General features: G+C 47.3%; 1 protein-coding gene across 4 annotated transcripts in view; it reads left to right on the top strand.

Moving 5' to 3' along the window:
* LOC138567301 (cyclin-Q-like) overlaps positions 1-15,548 on the top strand; it is a 518,793-nt gene that overhangs the window by 408,490 nt on the left and 94,755 nt on the right. For all 4 annotated transcript variants that reach the window (XM_069645366.1, XM_069645370.1, XM_069645369.1 and 1 more), the window contains 2 exons: positions 5,085-5,268; positions 6,539-6,671. In XM_069645366.1, coding sequence (XP_069501467.1) covers positions 5,085-5,268; positions 6,539-6,671 — 317 coding nt within the window. The remainder of the gene's footprint in view (positions 1-5,084; positions 5,269-6,538; positions 6,672-15,548) is intronic.

Here is a 15,548-nt window from a genome sequence, read left to right as displayed (position 1 = left end):
TTTTTAGGGGGTTGTTTAGTGGCATCGCCATCTAGATGTGACCCATGCTAATCTTCACAATTCTTTCCCGATCTGGTGCATGCTAATCTCCAAAATTCTATCTAGATGCAAGGCATAAAATAAGCGGTATCGCATCGCAGTTTGCGATACAGTACTGCTTATTAGCTTTTTATTTCAATAATCATGTCGCACTAACTGTGACATGATTTTTAGAACGAGGATTTAGGTTTAGTCAGCACAGCCTGTGTCTGGGGTGCAGAGTGCACACAGGCGAGGCAGCGGCTCCCGGGCTGGGCTGAAACTGAAGCATTTTTGTTTTTTTATGTGCGCAGCCCAGGCTCCATGTAAAACACATGCGCAGAGGAGCCCATGTGCCGAGGCCGAGCATGCAAGAGGCAGCTCGAGACAGTTTCTCCAGCTATCGTGGTTGCTGCTGGTAAGTACATGCTAATTTTATTTTAGTAGGTGGTGGGGCACTGATAACATCCTGCCGGCATATTGCCTTCTTAATGTTTTTTGAAGAGCAGGACTGCAGTGGTTTGCTGCGGTCTCGCTCTTCAAAGAACATTTAGAAAGCCTTGTGCCTGCAGGCAGTGTTAGTGCAGGGCTCACACTGCCCTAGCACTGAGAGCAGCCTGCAGGCATATTGCCTTCTTAATGTTCTTTGAAGCACAGTGCTGCAGTGATTTGCTGCTGCACTGTACTTCAAACAACATTTACAAGGTATTTATGCAGGCAGACCTACCTACATTTGAAAATCAAAAACCCTGAGATTTCTGCGGTCCGTGCTTCGCTGCAGCTCTAATTACTATAAATTCTGTCCTTGTCTAGTCCTATATAGAAAAAGGGGGCACATGCTTACAAAAATAACCTTAAGGTGCAATAGATCTCTCAATACTTATAGCCACATGACAAAAAAATATGGTCATAACTTTGGCAGGAGACGCTATACACATTCAAGATAACATAATTTAGCGGGGCCTTTATTTGGCCTTTCTTGTTCAAAATAGCCAATGCCTGCTCCATTCTGATCACTGACTAATAACAAAGAGGTGTTAGTTCTTTAAATGCCTCGAAGGGAGCCCTGTGCACTTTGCAGACTGAGCAGCATTGTGCACTCTTTCCATCACAGGCATCCTCTGATCACTGCTGAGGGACGAAAGGCATTGCTTTTATTGCAGGCCCTGACAATCCCAGAGGCTTGATGCTCTTCCCGGGAGTCCCGGATACGAGCATGAAATAACCCATGGGATACAGAACAATACCAGAATTCAGGCAGGTCTGGCTGCGTTATCAGTGCGGGTTGTGTGCTGTCAAGTGTCTGGAAATATTTCTCCTGCCATGATTGGCAGGAGATATATTATTCCCAGCCATTTGCTAATGCTCAACCTGCCACTGATGATACAACCTGTAGGCAGGAGGCTTTCTAAATGTCTTTGATTTGCTGGATTACAGCAGGGCCTGCTGAGTCATGGCTCAGCGGGCTCATTTCAAAATGATCTTTGCGGGGCCCCTTTTGGAGCTGAGAAAGTCTGAGGCACCTGTGTGTACATCCTAATGAAGACCATAAAATACAGCCAGGGGGTTAATAGCGGCCGATTATCACAAGACTGCCAAACAGCGGAGAACTGAAACACTAAACTTCAACTGAAATCCTATTTTAGTAGCAAGGGGCTATTGCAGAGCCACTGGACTAAAAATGCAATAAGGCGATAAGAACACATTTAGATACCAGAGAGGCCCAAGGAAGGTGATGGCCTGAAGGACTCCAGCTCGTGCAGCTTCTGTGTGCACTGCAAAGTGCACATTTAAAGAATGGAATATAATCTGTTTGTTGCCATGCAATACGATTCATGACTGCTAACATGCAAGCAGCTGCTGGGGAACCCCCTGAGACTCAGGCTCCTTTCAACTAAAAAGGTTGAAATGCCATGATGCTGCCCCTGAAATGCAGTGATTTGCTGCTGCCCTCGCATCAAAGAGCATTTAGTAGGCATGCATATACCCACAGGCTGTGTGGCATCAATTGTCTGGGAATGATATTTCTCCTGTTTGATGATTGGCTGGCGATGTATTATTCCTAGCTATTTGCTAGCAGTTGTGTCTGCACTGATAGCCTGCAGGCATGAGGCCTTCTAAATGTTGTTTCAGTGTCAATGTAATAAATGGATGGTGCCTGGCCTAAAAGGCCTGGAGAAGACCTGTGCCTTATTTGGGCAATTTCCTTGTTGCAATTAACTACTCATCCCTTTAAAAATAAAGATATAAAAATTGCTAACCATTTAGGTTGGATTGCTAAACATTTTTTATTTTTTATTTAGCAATTTCTGCTAATCAATTTTGCAAAACTAATTTATGCCTTGAGATGTGGCGCATGCATATCTCCACATTTCTGCCTAGCTGTGACACAAACTAATATTCACGTTCCTGTCTAGATGTGGCGCAAGCTAATATTTACAATTCTACCTAGATTTGATGCAAGCTAATATTCACAATTCTGCCTAGATGTGACACAAGCTAATATTTACAATTTTGCCTAGATGTGACCCAAGCTATTTGCCACGGTTCTGCCCAGATGTGATGCGGGTCAATGCTCTCAATTCTTTCTGGAGTGGCTAGCATATTTAGAGTACAGTAAATCTAGATGTGAGATATCGACAACCACCAGTTCTCCTAGAAGTGAGAGATGGCTAGGCAACACAGTTGACAACTCAGCGGGTTTATATGGGTTAACAGTTGCTAAATAGAGATCGTACATGCAGGCTGCAAGCTAATGGGTGGTGTGGAAGATGAGGGAGAGAGAGAGGTGGGCCAGTTTTGTTGGGCGCAGTGATTGCTGTTCCCCCTGTCCGCACCACACCTACTTTGTCTGTCGCTGCTGATTGACGGCTGCCTGCTTCCTGATACACCTGCAGACAAGGTCTGGAGCTGCTGCTTTGGGACCTGCCCTTTGCTTCTGGTCCCTTCGCTGAGGGGGATGCCCTGGGTGTTGGGACTCTGGGGGCGGGATGGAGGCGGCAATACTGGAAAGGGAGGTGGAGGGGTGTTGGAGTGCGCACAGTAGCGCAAGAAGGTGGCAAAGGGAAATATTTTCAAAAAACTCAAAGGGGACAACGGGAAATCCACCACTCGCCTCCGCCTCGAGCCCTGAGCTAAAGGTCACAACTAAGCAGAAATAGAGCTGCTGTGTTTAGTTTGGATTTGAGATTTTCCCTGGTCTTGTTTTATTTTGGTTTATTTCACTTTTATGCAATATTGAAGTTTAATTTATTTTGCATACTTAAAGTATCTGATTTGTTGGGTTGCCCCAAGAGTCTTATTTACTGTGCAAGCTTTCCACTCTGCTAGAAAGTGGGCATTTTATGTAATTTTCTTTTTATCCATCTTTGCCTATAAATACTACTCACAGGGTGCAAAATGCACACTCGCCACTAGCCTTTGACTACTGATAATTGACTCTTGGCGAGTAATTGATATTAGTATACAGTGAGGGACAATCGGATTGTTACAAACGATCTGATTGGCCGTCAACGGGTCCTTAACAAGCCGACCAGGCTCGGGTTGCTGCTGCTATGTCCCCCTGTGTTCCTTCCGCGTGTGGTCGCCAAGGAAAGGGAGAAGGGGCTACATGTAGTCCCTTCTCCCTTTCCATGGCTGCCATGTTCTTTGTTTACTTTTTTGTTTACTCTTTTCAATGGCCGCCATGGAAAGGGAGAACATATCCTGTCCCATGGCTGGCATTTTATTTTAATTTTTTCAGTTGCTGAACAGCAGAGCGTCTTGCAACCGAATAAAGACACTATCACTACCCCAGTCCAATGGTCCGGTGTACAAATAGCAATAAGCCCCTCGCCGGGGGGCATTACCGCAGCAATGCTCGGGCCTTTTACTATGGGCCCCGGGGTATTAACCCATGCAGTAATGCCCCCTCCCACTCCGCCGGCGAGGGACTTATTGCTCAAGTGTGCTGTGTTTATTTATAGAAATGAAGTGCAGCGGGTGTATTTTATGGCTGGTCTGTAGCTTGTAACTCAGCTCCCAGGCTTTTAGTCCCTATCTAGCACACCACCTTAAGAATCTTCTTCAGTCCGTGCTCACGGTGTTTAAGATGTGCAGCAAGATCAGAGTAGCTTTTTCAGAACGTACCACAATCAGTCTGCTGCCTTAAATTGGGAAGGTCATAGAGCATTGATTGGATTACCTTGTGGATTATGAATTATACCTAATTTACAGCTTCACAACATGATACTACTAAGTGCAGGTTTGTTTCTCCTCTTCCCCTTGCCTCATCTTTACCTGCCCCAACTCTTGACACTGACTTATCGATCTGCTGGCTTGGAAAAAACAGTTCTCTCCCCGGACACAGCCAGTGTTTCTTACTAACTAATCTGGTGAAGCGTCCACACTTAAAGGGCCCTCTTGAACATATCTCAAATATATCACTCAACCGGACACCAACTATATCTGGTGCCATGCATCGTCTGGTCTAGATATTGCCATCACAGTAAAGCCTTTGTTTTAAATCGTCTTTACATTCATGAATTGTTATCTCCTGATCACTAATAACCAATTGTGTCAATACCACCACATCCATATTGGCCCTCCCTCAGCCTATGTACCTCTGCCCTTGTGCATCCCTTTTCTTTACTATCCACCTTCAAAGGTCTTGCGAGGTCGCAATTCACTACATCATGGACAAGGTTCAGGTACCGTAGGACGACTCTAATGGTGATGGGCGCAGTATAAAAATTAAGTAACGTTAGGGATATTCATCAATTATTAAATAGGAGTGCCTGGCCTTTTCACTGGCTGGTGCTCTTTTTCAACAAGGCGAAAATCCAATCTGGTTAATTGATGGGGAGGAAACATTTGGATGCGTACTGAATGGGCACTAAATTAGTATACCTTTTGTAGGGTGTAGCTTGGTTAAATAGTCTGACTAAGGGAGTGTATGTTGGAAGGGGTTGGTCGTTGTTGAACAGGTCTCTTATATTGTGGACTTCCCTTTAGTTTCGAGGCATTGTCATGCCAATTCTGTAAAGGCAAGACTCTATTTGTACACACTTTGGTTTCTTTTTTCCTAGGGGTGAAGCTGGGAATGCAGTCTATTCCCATTGCCACTGCCTGCACCATTTACCACAAGTTCTTTTGTGAAACGAGCCTTGATGCCTACGATCCGTACCTTGTGGCAATGTCTGCAATCTACCTGGCAGGCAAAGTGGAGGAGCAGCACCTGCGGACAAGAGATATTATCAATGTGGCCCACAGGTATTTTCTTTATTAAAAAGTCAAAAACTAAAGAGTACCTTAATTCCCTGTAATATGAATCACTGCCAATGGCCAAAAGACTTTTGCAGATTATGTACCATTTCTTGGCAGAAGAACCTGTACTTCCCATAAGTAACAATTACTCATCCATCACAACCTTACTAACACATTTGCACTCCTCCTAAATGTTAGATTATTAGTCCCATTGCTTCCCAGCATTTCATCGATGTAATTTGCATGTGAAATTAGTTATCCAAAATGTATTTCTCAATCAGCCACAGCAGAGTGCATACAGATGCAGAGGTCGAAGTAAGGATTTGTTGACCAGGAGCAAAAAGCAGCGCCTGGGTATCGGACATCATACGTTAGGCAGGAGCTACCTATAGGGAACTAGGAACTAGCACATTGTCAGAGCAAATCTAACTTGTGCAAAGATGCAAACTCTAACTTTTTGCCCATAACATATTATTCAATATTCTTTAAATGTCCCTTTGGTGTGTCCTTTAGTCTCTTTTATATACATTTCCAAAACTGCAAAGTTAATATCGCCTAGCTATGTATGTGTGTCGCCACTTGTCTGGGGAGTGAATAGAAGCTCCTGGTAGCTGTTGGTTTCCAGCTAACCAGGCTCCCCTTGGCTGTTAACAGGAGCTAAATAGCTTCCAGCTCCTGGCAATTATCGAACACTGCAGATGATGTAGTCTCAGCTTGTTCATGGTGTTGATCCCCACTCCCACCTTTTTTTTGTATTCCTAAATTCCATTGCATCCTCATCCTACTTTTGGGACTGAAATATGAAATGTTGCCAGTCATTGTGCGTGAGCAGAGATTTGCATAAGAATTGCGCTTTTGAGTGCTTGCAACATCTGGCAGTCATCAAATTAACAGGAAGGCTGATGTGGGGTGGTGTGCACTAGCAGTCATGGACTGGTCCTGTCCAGGATTGTGACACAATGGCAAAATAGTTTGCCAAAGCTTCAATCGACAGTTACTATATGTCTTAAAACTATGGGGTGGGACACAGGTCTCTTCCTCTGTGCATAGCCCTGTATATTGAGAACGAGGTGGGTTATGTATTCAATAGCAATTGTGGGATGAAATGTCTGTGGGAGCTTTTGAATCTGCTGAAATGAGAACCCTAAACTACGTTTTTCTATAGTCTGCCTCAGAATACTCTGTACGTTTTTAGTATGTAGGTCATACATGGGAGATAAATCTTCTCACACTTCTGCCCCTCTCTCCTGACTCCTTTTTCCTTTATTTTACATAGGTACCTGAATCCTGGCAGTGATCCTCTGGAGTTGGACGCCCGCTTCTGGGAGCTCAGAGACAGCATTGTGCAGTGTGAATTACTTATGCTGAGACTTTTAAACTTCCGAGTCTCTTTCCAACACCCACACAAAGTAAGTTGTGTCTTCTCACTTCTGCGTGTGGCACAATAGACGAAGCCAATCTCGCTTTTATGTTGGTTAGACTATAATGTTCTATAAAGCACCAGTCATGTCTCATGCGGACACGTCGGTGCTTAATCACCCAATGAAAGGCTGGTATTGATTGTCAATTGGTAGGCTTGTGCCCCCTGAGGCAGAGAACAATTTAAAGGATTGTCTCCGGGCAAATCCATAATATTTTTCCTTTTTCCCCTCCTCCTTCACCCCGCCAACCCCCGCTGGGTATTATTATTAGGTGTTTAGGACTCGAACTGTACAATTGTCAGTGTGTTGCTTAACTGGGTCTGTTCCTTTGGTTGTGTTGCTGTCATACTAGCAGCCAGAGGATTGATTGTCTGAAGTGTTTCAGGTCTTCCTTGAACAGTCGTTATGTTGTGCTATTGTTATGTTTGTTTGATAGAGGATGGCTTAGTGCCCCAGAAGCTCTAAGTCTTTTTTACATCTGTATCTGCTTCTGCTGGTCACAGAAGACTGCTTAGGCTACGGGTGTCAAACTCTGACACAGGGCCTATTTTATTTCAAATGCACATCTTCCTGGCCACAATGTTTGGCCTATGGAAATTAACTACATGATAATACACATTGGCACATGGTGAATTATTAAACTGGTGGAACGTAAATGTTTTCTGACAAATTAATTCAAGTGAGCAACCCTGAAAGCCTGGTACATGCAAGAAATCGACCTCAGCAAAGAGTCATCAGGAAACGAGAGAAAACCTGGCGCCGCTCCAGGACTGCTACCGACCTGGTGCTCCTCAAAGAACTCTGAGCAACACGCCGACAACTAATCAACACAAGCAAGGTCTCCTACTATCAGAATACCATAGCAGAAGCCAACAACAAAAGAGCCCACTTCAAAGCGGTCAAGCAGTAAGTCAACTCGCTACCCAACACTGCCATACCACGCTCATCAAAAAATCCACCGCCTTCAACAGTTTCATCGATAAAATCAGCAAGATTCACCAGCACATAGATGCCAGCTCTGCATCCACAGACCCATGCCATGTCCTTCCTGGCAATATCTCCACACCCTGGACAACACTCAAGACACTTGACAGGGGACCTGGTAGAAACCCTGGCCGCCCTCAAAGCCACATCGTATACAGATGACATCCTCGCAGCATCCACCCTCAAGACCCTCCCCACAGAAGCTCTACTTCCCTACCTGGACATCATCAACGGCTCCCTAACTCAAGGCACCTTCCCATCGACCCTCACAATTTGCCAAATCCTCCCTCTACAAAAGGAAGCCACTCTGGAATCTTGACATCCTAGGTAACTATTGCCCCCTCATCCATCTTTCCTTCATAAGAGCATTGAGGAAGCGGTAGCCACACAACTGCAGCAACACATTGACACCAACAATCTCCTCCAAACGTGCCAATCCAGATTCAGACCCAGATGCAGCACAGAGACAGCAACCATACAGGTGGTCGACGACACCCTCAACATCCTTGACGACGGCTAACCCTGCATCCTGGTTCTATTCGACCTCTCGGCCGCTTTCGACACAGTAGACCACCATGCGCTTACGAACACCCTACATCGGCGCATGGGAATCAGCAACCTTGTCCTATGCTCGTTCAAGACCTACCTCGTCAACCGCAAGCCGTTTATTCAGATAGACTCCTCGATCACCAATGCTACCCCTCACATCATCCTCTCCGCAGTGATCCTCAATCTATACATGGAACAGCTGGCAGCCCTCCTAGCCACATACAACATCCACCAACACGCCGACAATACACTTCTATACCTCAAGATCGACTCCATCAAGGTCATCATAGGCTCAAAACATGCCTCTCACTGATCCAGTTTTGGATGTCCAGTTCATACTTGAAGCTCAACCCCTCCAAGACCGAATTCCTACTTCTCACCAACAACACTGAACACCCAGACATACAGAAATGGCTATCAACCATGAACTTTGACGGCTTCACACCCTAGCTCACCTCCTGCGCCAAATCCCTCCGATTCCACATCGACAAACACCTTTCCTTCAAGACACACATAGGTAAGACTCAATACAGCTCTGCATCAGCTCTCCCTTCCTCCGGACAGCTTTTAGATGCACTGTTCAAGTAAAGGTCCTATCCCACATGGATGGCGGCAATGCACTCCTCGAAGGCCTCCCGTCATCCTCCCTTGTGCCCATGAGAAGGTTCCTACATGCGGCCGCACGCTTCATCAAGGATCTGAGCAGATACGACCACATCACCCTGGCGCTCGGGGACCTTCACTGCTCCCACTGCACTCCCAAATCACCTTCAAGTCTTGCTGCATCATCTAGAAGGCAGTCGCCCTAACGTCACCCATCTACCTTGCGGGGAAACTCTTCATTTCTGGCAGACAGTGCACCACCAGAAGCCAGGACCTGTGCAGACTTGATATCCGCCGCTGCAAAAGGGAAAGGACCAGAAAACAAGCCTGTTCTGCCTACACCCCAAGACTATGGAACCTCCTCCCCGCCTGCATCAGACTTGCCCCCACGCTCCTACAATTCAGAAAAGAAAACTTTGTCTCTCCTCCTCAATACCTAGGCCATCATTTCTCCACTCGCGCTACCTGACTCACTAGATGGTACCGGCCCCTCTGCTCCCTGCCACCCGGTACAGCTGTATCCCTCCTCTGTTCCCCCTCTTTATCCCACCCCCGCTGTATATCTGTTCTATTGTTACCACTGAAAAGCACTCTGTCATGCATCTGTTATGTTGTACACCTCTGTAAAGCGCTCTGTTGCTTCTCGAAGCTAGATCCGCGCTCAATAAATTACATAATACAAAAAAAATGAGGATGGTTTGGGTTTGGTCCCTACAACCCTTCCCCACAACTGCATAACATTATTTTAAAATTGGAGAATTCTTGTTGTCATTTTCCTCTGCCTGTCTAGTGATCAAGACATTACTAATAACGAAGCTACAGGGAAGCCACAACACTTCAGAATAGGATGCAAGTGGCTTGCAAGTCTGCTCACAGGTTAGGAATAACGAATACAGACAACAGGTCACATGCAAGAGACATAAGGCTTGCAAGGAGCTAAAAACACTTCACTCCAGATAATGTACCTAGTGGCAGAGGGAGTGGAGCTGTGAGGCAGAGCCATTGCATTTCCATGTGACTCAGATTGCAGATGTGGTAAGTAAGCCCATAGCCCACACACAGATTACTAATCAAGACATTACTCCCAAAGCTGCAGGGAAGTCAAAACACATTAGACAACCGAGAGGAGAGGGAAACCTAAAAATGGAAGTTGGAAAGGTACCCTGCCCAATCATGTGGCCATTTGGTAATGAGGAAATGGCATAGCCAATCTAGCATAATTAAGGCACTTGGAGCAGGTCAAAATGAATAAAATAAGACTGAAGGGCCCCGAGATTAAGGGTGTTTGAACTTCAGTCCACCGAGGCGGGGAAAGCAGTTGAGTAACAAACAGTAAACGGAGGAGTCATGGTTTTCTGGAAACTACTAAATCTTTGTGACTGACAAGTTAGCCTATGTGTAAAATGCTCTACAGACACGCTTGCTGCTTTCCCACTGCCATCCCCTACTCCCAAACCTTGCAACACATGGTAAACATTCCACTGCATCGACCAAGGCCCGCTCCTCACTCTCACAGAAAAATCAAATTCAGCACGCCACCTAGATAACTCCTATCCACGGATAGCTGCATCAAACTGCATCACCACCCTGGCTACGAACTGGGTCAACATCAACTCCCGTCTCTCACATGGCACACTCCCTTGCACACTCAAAACAGGACAAATCACCTCTCCCGTCAAACTGTCCCTCAACCCCACTACAAACGACTGTGCCCTTACTATCCTGCCATACCTTGCTAGAATCATGGAATGCTTCTTCACAAGCCAACTCAAACAGCACATCACCACAAACAACCTCCTCCACTTATTCCAAACAGCTTTTGGGCAACAGCACTGAAACTGTAACACTTGATAAACTGGATGACCTTCCCAACAACACTGAAGAAATGGTTTGACACCATCGGCCACACCCTTCTCTGAAACATCCTATCCCACAGGATGAAATTGTGAGACTCTCTACTTGTTTTCCTCCTTTACTAACAGGACACTCTTTGTCTGCATGTCCTCCTATCTAACCTACCCCACATCAGTCGAGTATGGTTTCCACAAGGATTCTCCCTAGCTCCCCACCTCTTCAACCTATACGTTGAATCCCTCGGACAAATCCTTAGTGGTCACAATGTCAATTTTCAAATGACACAATTATACAACCAAATCCCATCCCCCTTACTACTCCACGCTCTAAAAAGCTTACTACTATCACCACCTGGATGGCTTCCCACTTTCTCAAACTCAACCCATTCAAAACCTCCAATCTCCAGGCAACACTCAGACCTCACCCCCTGGTTCAAAAACCTGCCACAGAGATATAGATATATCTCACTCACTCACTCTCTCCTGAACGCAGCAGCAAGACTCCTCTTGCATCTACTCAAACACTCAACACCCACACTCTCCCAGTTGCACTGGCTGGTTCCCTGTATCTCAGAATTGCTTTTCAAAGGCCATCCTACCTTCACAACAAACTGAAACCCCTCACACATATAAATTCAAGACAAGCCAACCAAAATCTCCTACACCTTACCCTCTGCAAATGAACTTGCACACAAACAAGCATTCACTCAATGGGCACCCAAATCCTTGGATGCCCTATCATTCCACATCCGCACCACGCACTATCACCACTTTCTGAAAACTTCTACCAAACATACATATTTCCCCACGCCTAATCCAGCGAAACCACTTCCCCTGCCATCCTCTTGTCTATCCTGACCTTCCTGTCCTGGAAAGGTAACTTCTTTTTCACCCTTTGTAAGGCACTTCGAGATGCTCTCTGTAGGATCATTGGAGGACACAATTCAAACAAAATAAGCCTGCTAGGAATGAGAGGCCAGATCACAGGTCAGCCATGGCCTAGGAGAGGTTGGTTATTAGCCTGCAAGAGGCTACAGCCTAGTCCCTGGCAAGAGGCAAAGACTATTAGTAGTAGGCAGAGCTTGGTAGTTAGCCTAATAAGTCCAGACTCTGTCAAAAGCCACTGTCTTTGCAGGAAAGTAATACAGACAAGCCTGTGATGGTCTGAAACCGTGAAGGGCGACCTTTGGCTTGTGGATGAGAATAACTTCAATCTGACCCTTGCCGTATTCCCTAAGGTAAGGGAGAGTATGTTCTTGAAGGAGAGCTCTCTCAGAGAGCAACCCAAGAGCAAATGTTTGATTTCAGGAACGAGTTTTTGAGACTAGGCACTTTTGGAGCCCCCACTTGTGCACCCCGGTTGGAGGCCGACTGACGAAGAAGATCATCACCAGCGACGCTGAGGGACACACCTTGTAGTTCCAATGCAGATGCCCTATTATTCCACCGGTCCCCGTCAGGAGCGCACATCCCTCAACTCCTGTAAGAAGTGTGAGCCATGTTACGGAAAGGGATGATAGAGCTAGTTCCCCAATGGCTCTGGGGCTCCGGAGTCTCTTCCAGATACTTTCTGGTCATAAAGAAGACCGGGGGCTGGAGGCTCATCCTGGACCTGCACCATCTAAACAAGTACTTGAAGTCCCAAAAATTCTGGATGGTCACGTTGAAACACATGCTCGGCCAATTGGAGGAAGGGGATTTCTTCATGTCGTTGGGCCCAGAGGATGCGTACTTCCACGTACCCATCCACAGGAAACATATGTTTAGTGGTACAAGGCCAACATTACCAGTTAAAGGCCTTACCTTTCGGCCTAAGGTCGGCCACAAGGGTGTTCACAAAATGCCTGGCCCCGGTGGCGGCCCACCTGCGGCTGCAGGGCGTACACGTATACCCGTACCTGGACGATTGGCTGTTACGAGCCCGCTCCCGGGAACTAGCCGATGATCACACGAAGGAGACCGTCTGGTGACTGGCGGAGCTGATGTCCTCTGTGAACTATCCGAAGTCCTGCTGAACGCCATAGCAGAATGCGCTGTTCCTAAGCGCCATACTCAACACAGTGGCTTGCTTGATGTCCCCCTCGGAGGAGAGGCTAGCGTCCATTCACAGGAAGGTACAGCGGCTGTTGTCAGCGAAGGCGGCCACGGTTCGGGCCGTTAAGTCTTTGCTGGGCATAATGTCGTTCTGCATTTACTTCGTCCACCTATACAGGTTGCAGATGCGACCCCTACAGCAATTGGATGCACTTTGGATACAAGTGTCTGGGAATTTTACGGACCAGATTACCCTTAGCAAGGAGTTCCGGCGGGCAATAGAGTGGTGGGGGGGGGGGGTACGCTCCCACATCACCCAAGAAACGGGATTTCAAACCCCGCCATACCAGGAGACGGTCATCACGAATGCCTCTCTGGAAGGTTGGGGAGCTCACACCGGACTTATACACGCCAGAGGTCTGTGGCTTCCGCAGAAGAAGGATCTGCCATCAACATCCTGGAGTTACGGGCAGGTGTCTGGGCCTTCAAGTCTTTCCTACCGTCTCTGAGAGACAAAGTGGTGAGGATCTTCACGGACAACACCACCACCATGTTCTACATCAGGAAATAATGGGACACTCGATCCCTGGCGCTCTTCATGAAGCTCAGGACTTGTGGCATTGGACCATTGGACAAGGGATGTTCCTCATCCCGTTGCACCTGGCAGGCATCAAGAAACCTTTGCAGACTCCCTTTGCAGACTCCCTTTGCAGGGAGCAGCGCTCCTGCCACCAGTAGGAACTTTGCCAGGATCAGGTGGACCATCTTTGTGTCAAACGGGGCAGACCTCTGATCTTTTTGTCACGGCGGCAAACTCAAGTGCCAGAAGTTCATCAGCAGGTTCCACCAACTGAGGAGCATGGGGGACGTGCTCTCTTTCCTGTGGGAAGGTCTGTTTCTGTACACTTTTCCCCCATTTCCTCTCGTGCTATGTGTGATCAACACACTCAGTGTTGGTGCAAGATAATACTCATCGCCCGGCGTGGCCGAGGCAGATTTTGCTATCCGAACCTACTCTGCCTGTCAGTGTAGCCTCCAGGCAAGTTGCTGTTACTTCAGGATCTGCTCACCAGGGAGGGAGACGCAATCCTTCATCACGACCCAGGATCTCTGAACCTGAAGTCATGGCTCCTGCAGCCTTAGAGTTTCGAGGTTATGAGTTGCCAGCTAACTGCAAGGAGTTCCTCACCAAAACCAGGGCGTTGTCGGCTCTAAAGTGCTACAGCCATAAGTGGAAGCGTTTTGCTGCGTGGTGCCAGTCGCAGAAGATTACCCCACTGAGGGTCACGGCTTCACAGATTCTTCCATACTTGCAGTCCTTGGCAAAAGCTGGGCTTGCTCACGCTTCCATCAAGGTGCACCTGGCGGCCATCTCGCGCTACACCAGATCCCCGGGAAGATCCTCGCTTTGGTCCCAGACTCGTCAAGGAGTTCCTCAAGGAGCTTTTTCCGTCTTTCCCTCCGCTGAAGGGCCTTCCCCGGCATGGGAACTAAACATGGTCCTGGCAAGACTCGTAAGGGCACCTTTCGAACCTTTGCATCAAGCCCCACTCGTGGAAGACAGCATTCCTTGTGGCCATCACCTCAGCCAGACCTGTGGGTGAGATCCAAGCCCTATGCTGCAAGCAGCCGTATCTTGACTTTCCACAAATCACGTGAGGTACTGCGTACGCACCCCACTTTCATGCCGAAGGTTCAGTCAGAATTCCACCTCAACAAGCGTTTGGTGTTGCTTGTTTTCTTCCCGAAACCTTTGTTGCTGGCATAGAGGGCCTTGCATTCGCTGGATGTTGCTTGTGCCTTGAAGTTCTATAGTTTTCGGAAGACTTCTCAATTGTTTGTACTTTGGACCTGTGAACCATGGGAAGGGCTTGTCCAACACTTCCATCTCAAGATGGCTCTCTGGCTGCATCATGCACTGTCATCGGATGGCGAACCGGTCTCTGCTGGGCCGTCCGAGAGCCCACTCCACCAGAGCAATCGCTTTGACGGCAGCGTTCCATTCTGGTGTTCCCTGCTCGACATCAGCAGGGCTGCAACATGGAGGTCCCCGTATACCTTCACAAAGTTCTACCGCGTCAACAGGGATTTCAGGGAGGAGTCCAGAGTAGGCCAGGCAGCGTTGTGCAACCTGTTCGCTTGATGTGAGTCTGTTCCCGGGGTAAGTGTTAATTGCTTCTGTTGAGCCTTGCCACCTCCCGTGGTTGTGTAATGTGTACTGCTATGTATTTGTTATTCATGAGCATGTGAATCCATGCCAGACCCCATGCTGGAAAAGGTTTGTTACTTAGCTGCAAGCCTTCCCTCCAGCCCCTCTGGGGCTCTTCTTGGTCATACTGCCCCTTTACATGCTTACCAAATCTGAAGATGGCTGCCAGAGGCAAGGCTTGGGGAGAGGACAGTCATTGGATGGAGGCAGTATGACCCAGAGGACAGTGAAAGTGACAGTTTTTTCTTTTACCGAGTATTCCCAGCCTGACGACTGGGAATATTCATGAGCATGTGAATCCATGCCAGACCCATGCTGGGGAACAATAGTTACAGGTAAGTAACTTAAACCATTTTGCACATGAGGGGCCGATAAGTGGGTGCTGTGTTGAGGGTAAGGACCAATTGGTGCCTTGGTATTATCAGCCTCATAGAGGTCACTGGAGCCATGTCCAAAACAGGCGATTTGACACCGCCCCAGTGAAAGGCCCAATAAAAACTCTTTGGAATGTTCCAACCAATCATGGAAGTCAATGTGGTCATAATGGAAATTAAAGACCTACTTTACGACATCGAGGGGGGCAGTAAGGGTTAAGGGCAAAAAGCCTCCCAGTTCAAATTGTGTGGTGAATGG

This window comes from Ambystoma mexicanum, chromosome 2p, assembly GCF_040938575.1.
Source record: "Ambystoma mexicanum isolate Mex_15411 chromosome 2p, UKY_AmexF1_1, whole genome shotgun sequence".
Lineage (NCBI taxonomy): Eukaryota > Metazoa > Chordata > Amphibia > Caudata > Ambystomatidae > Ambystoma > Ambystoma mexicanum.
The sequence above is the reverse complement of the archived record's forward strand: the minus strand, read 5'-3'. Positions and strand labels throughout refer to the sequence as shown.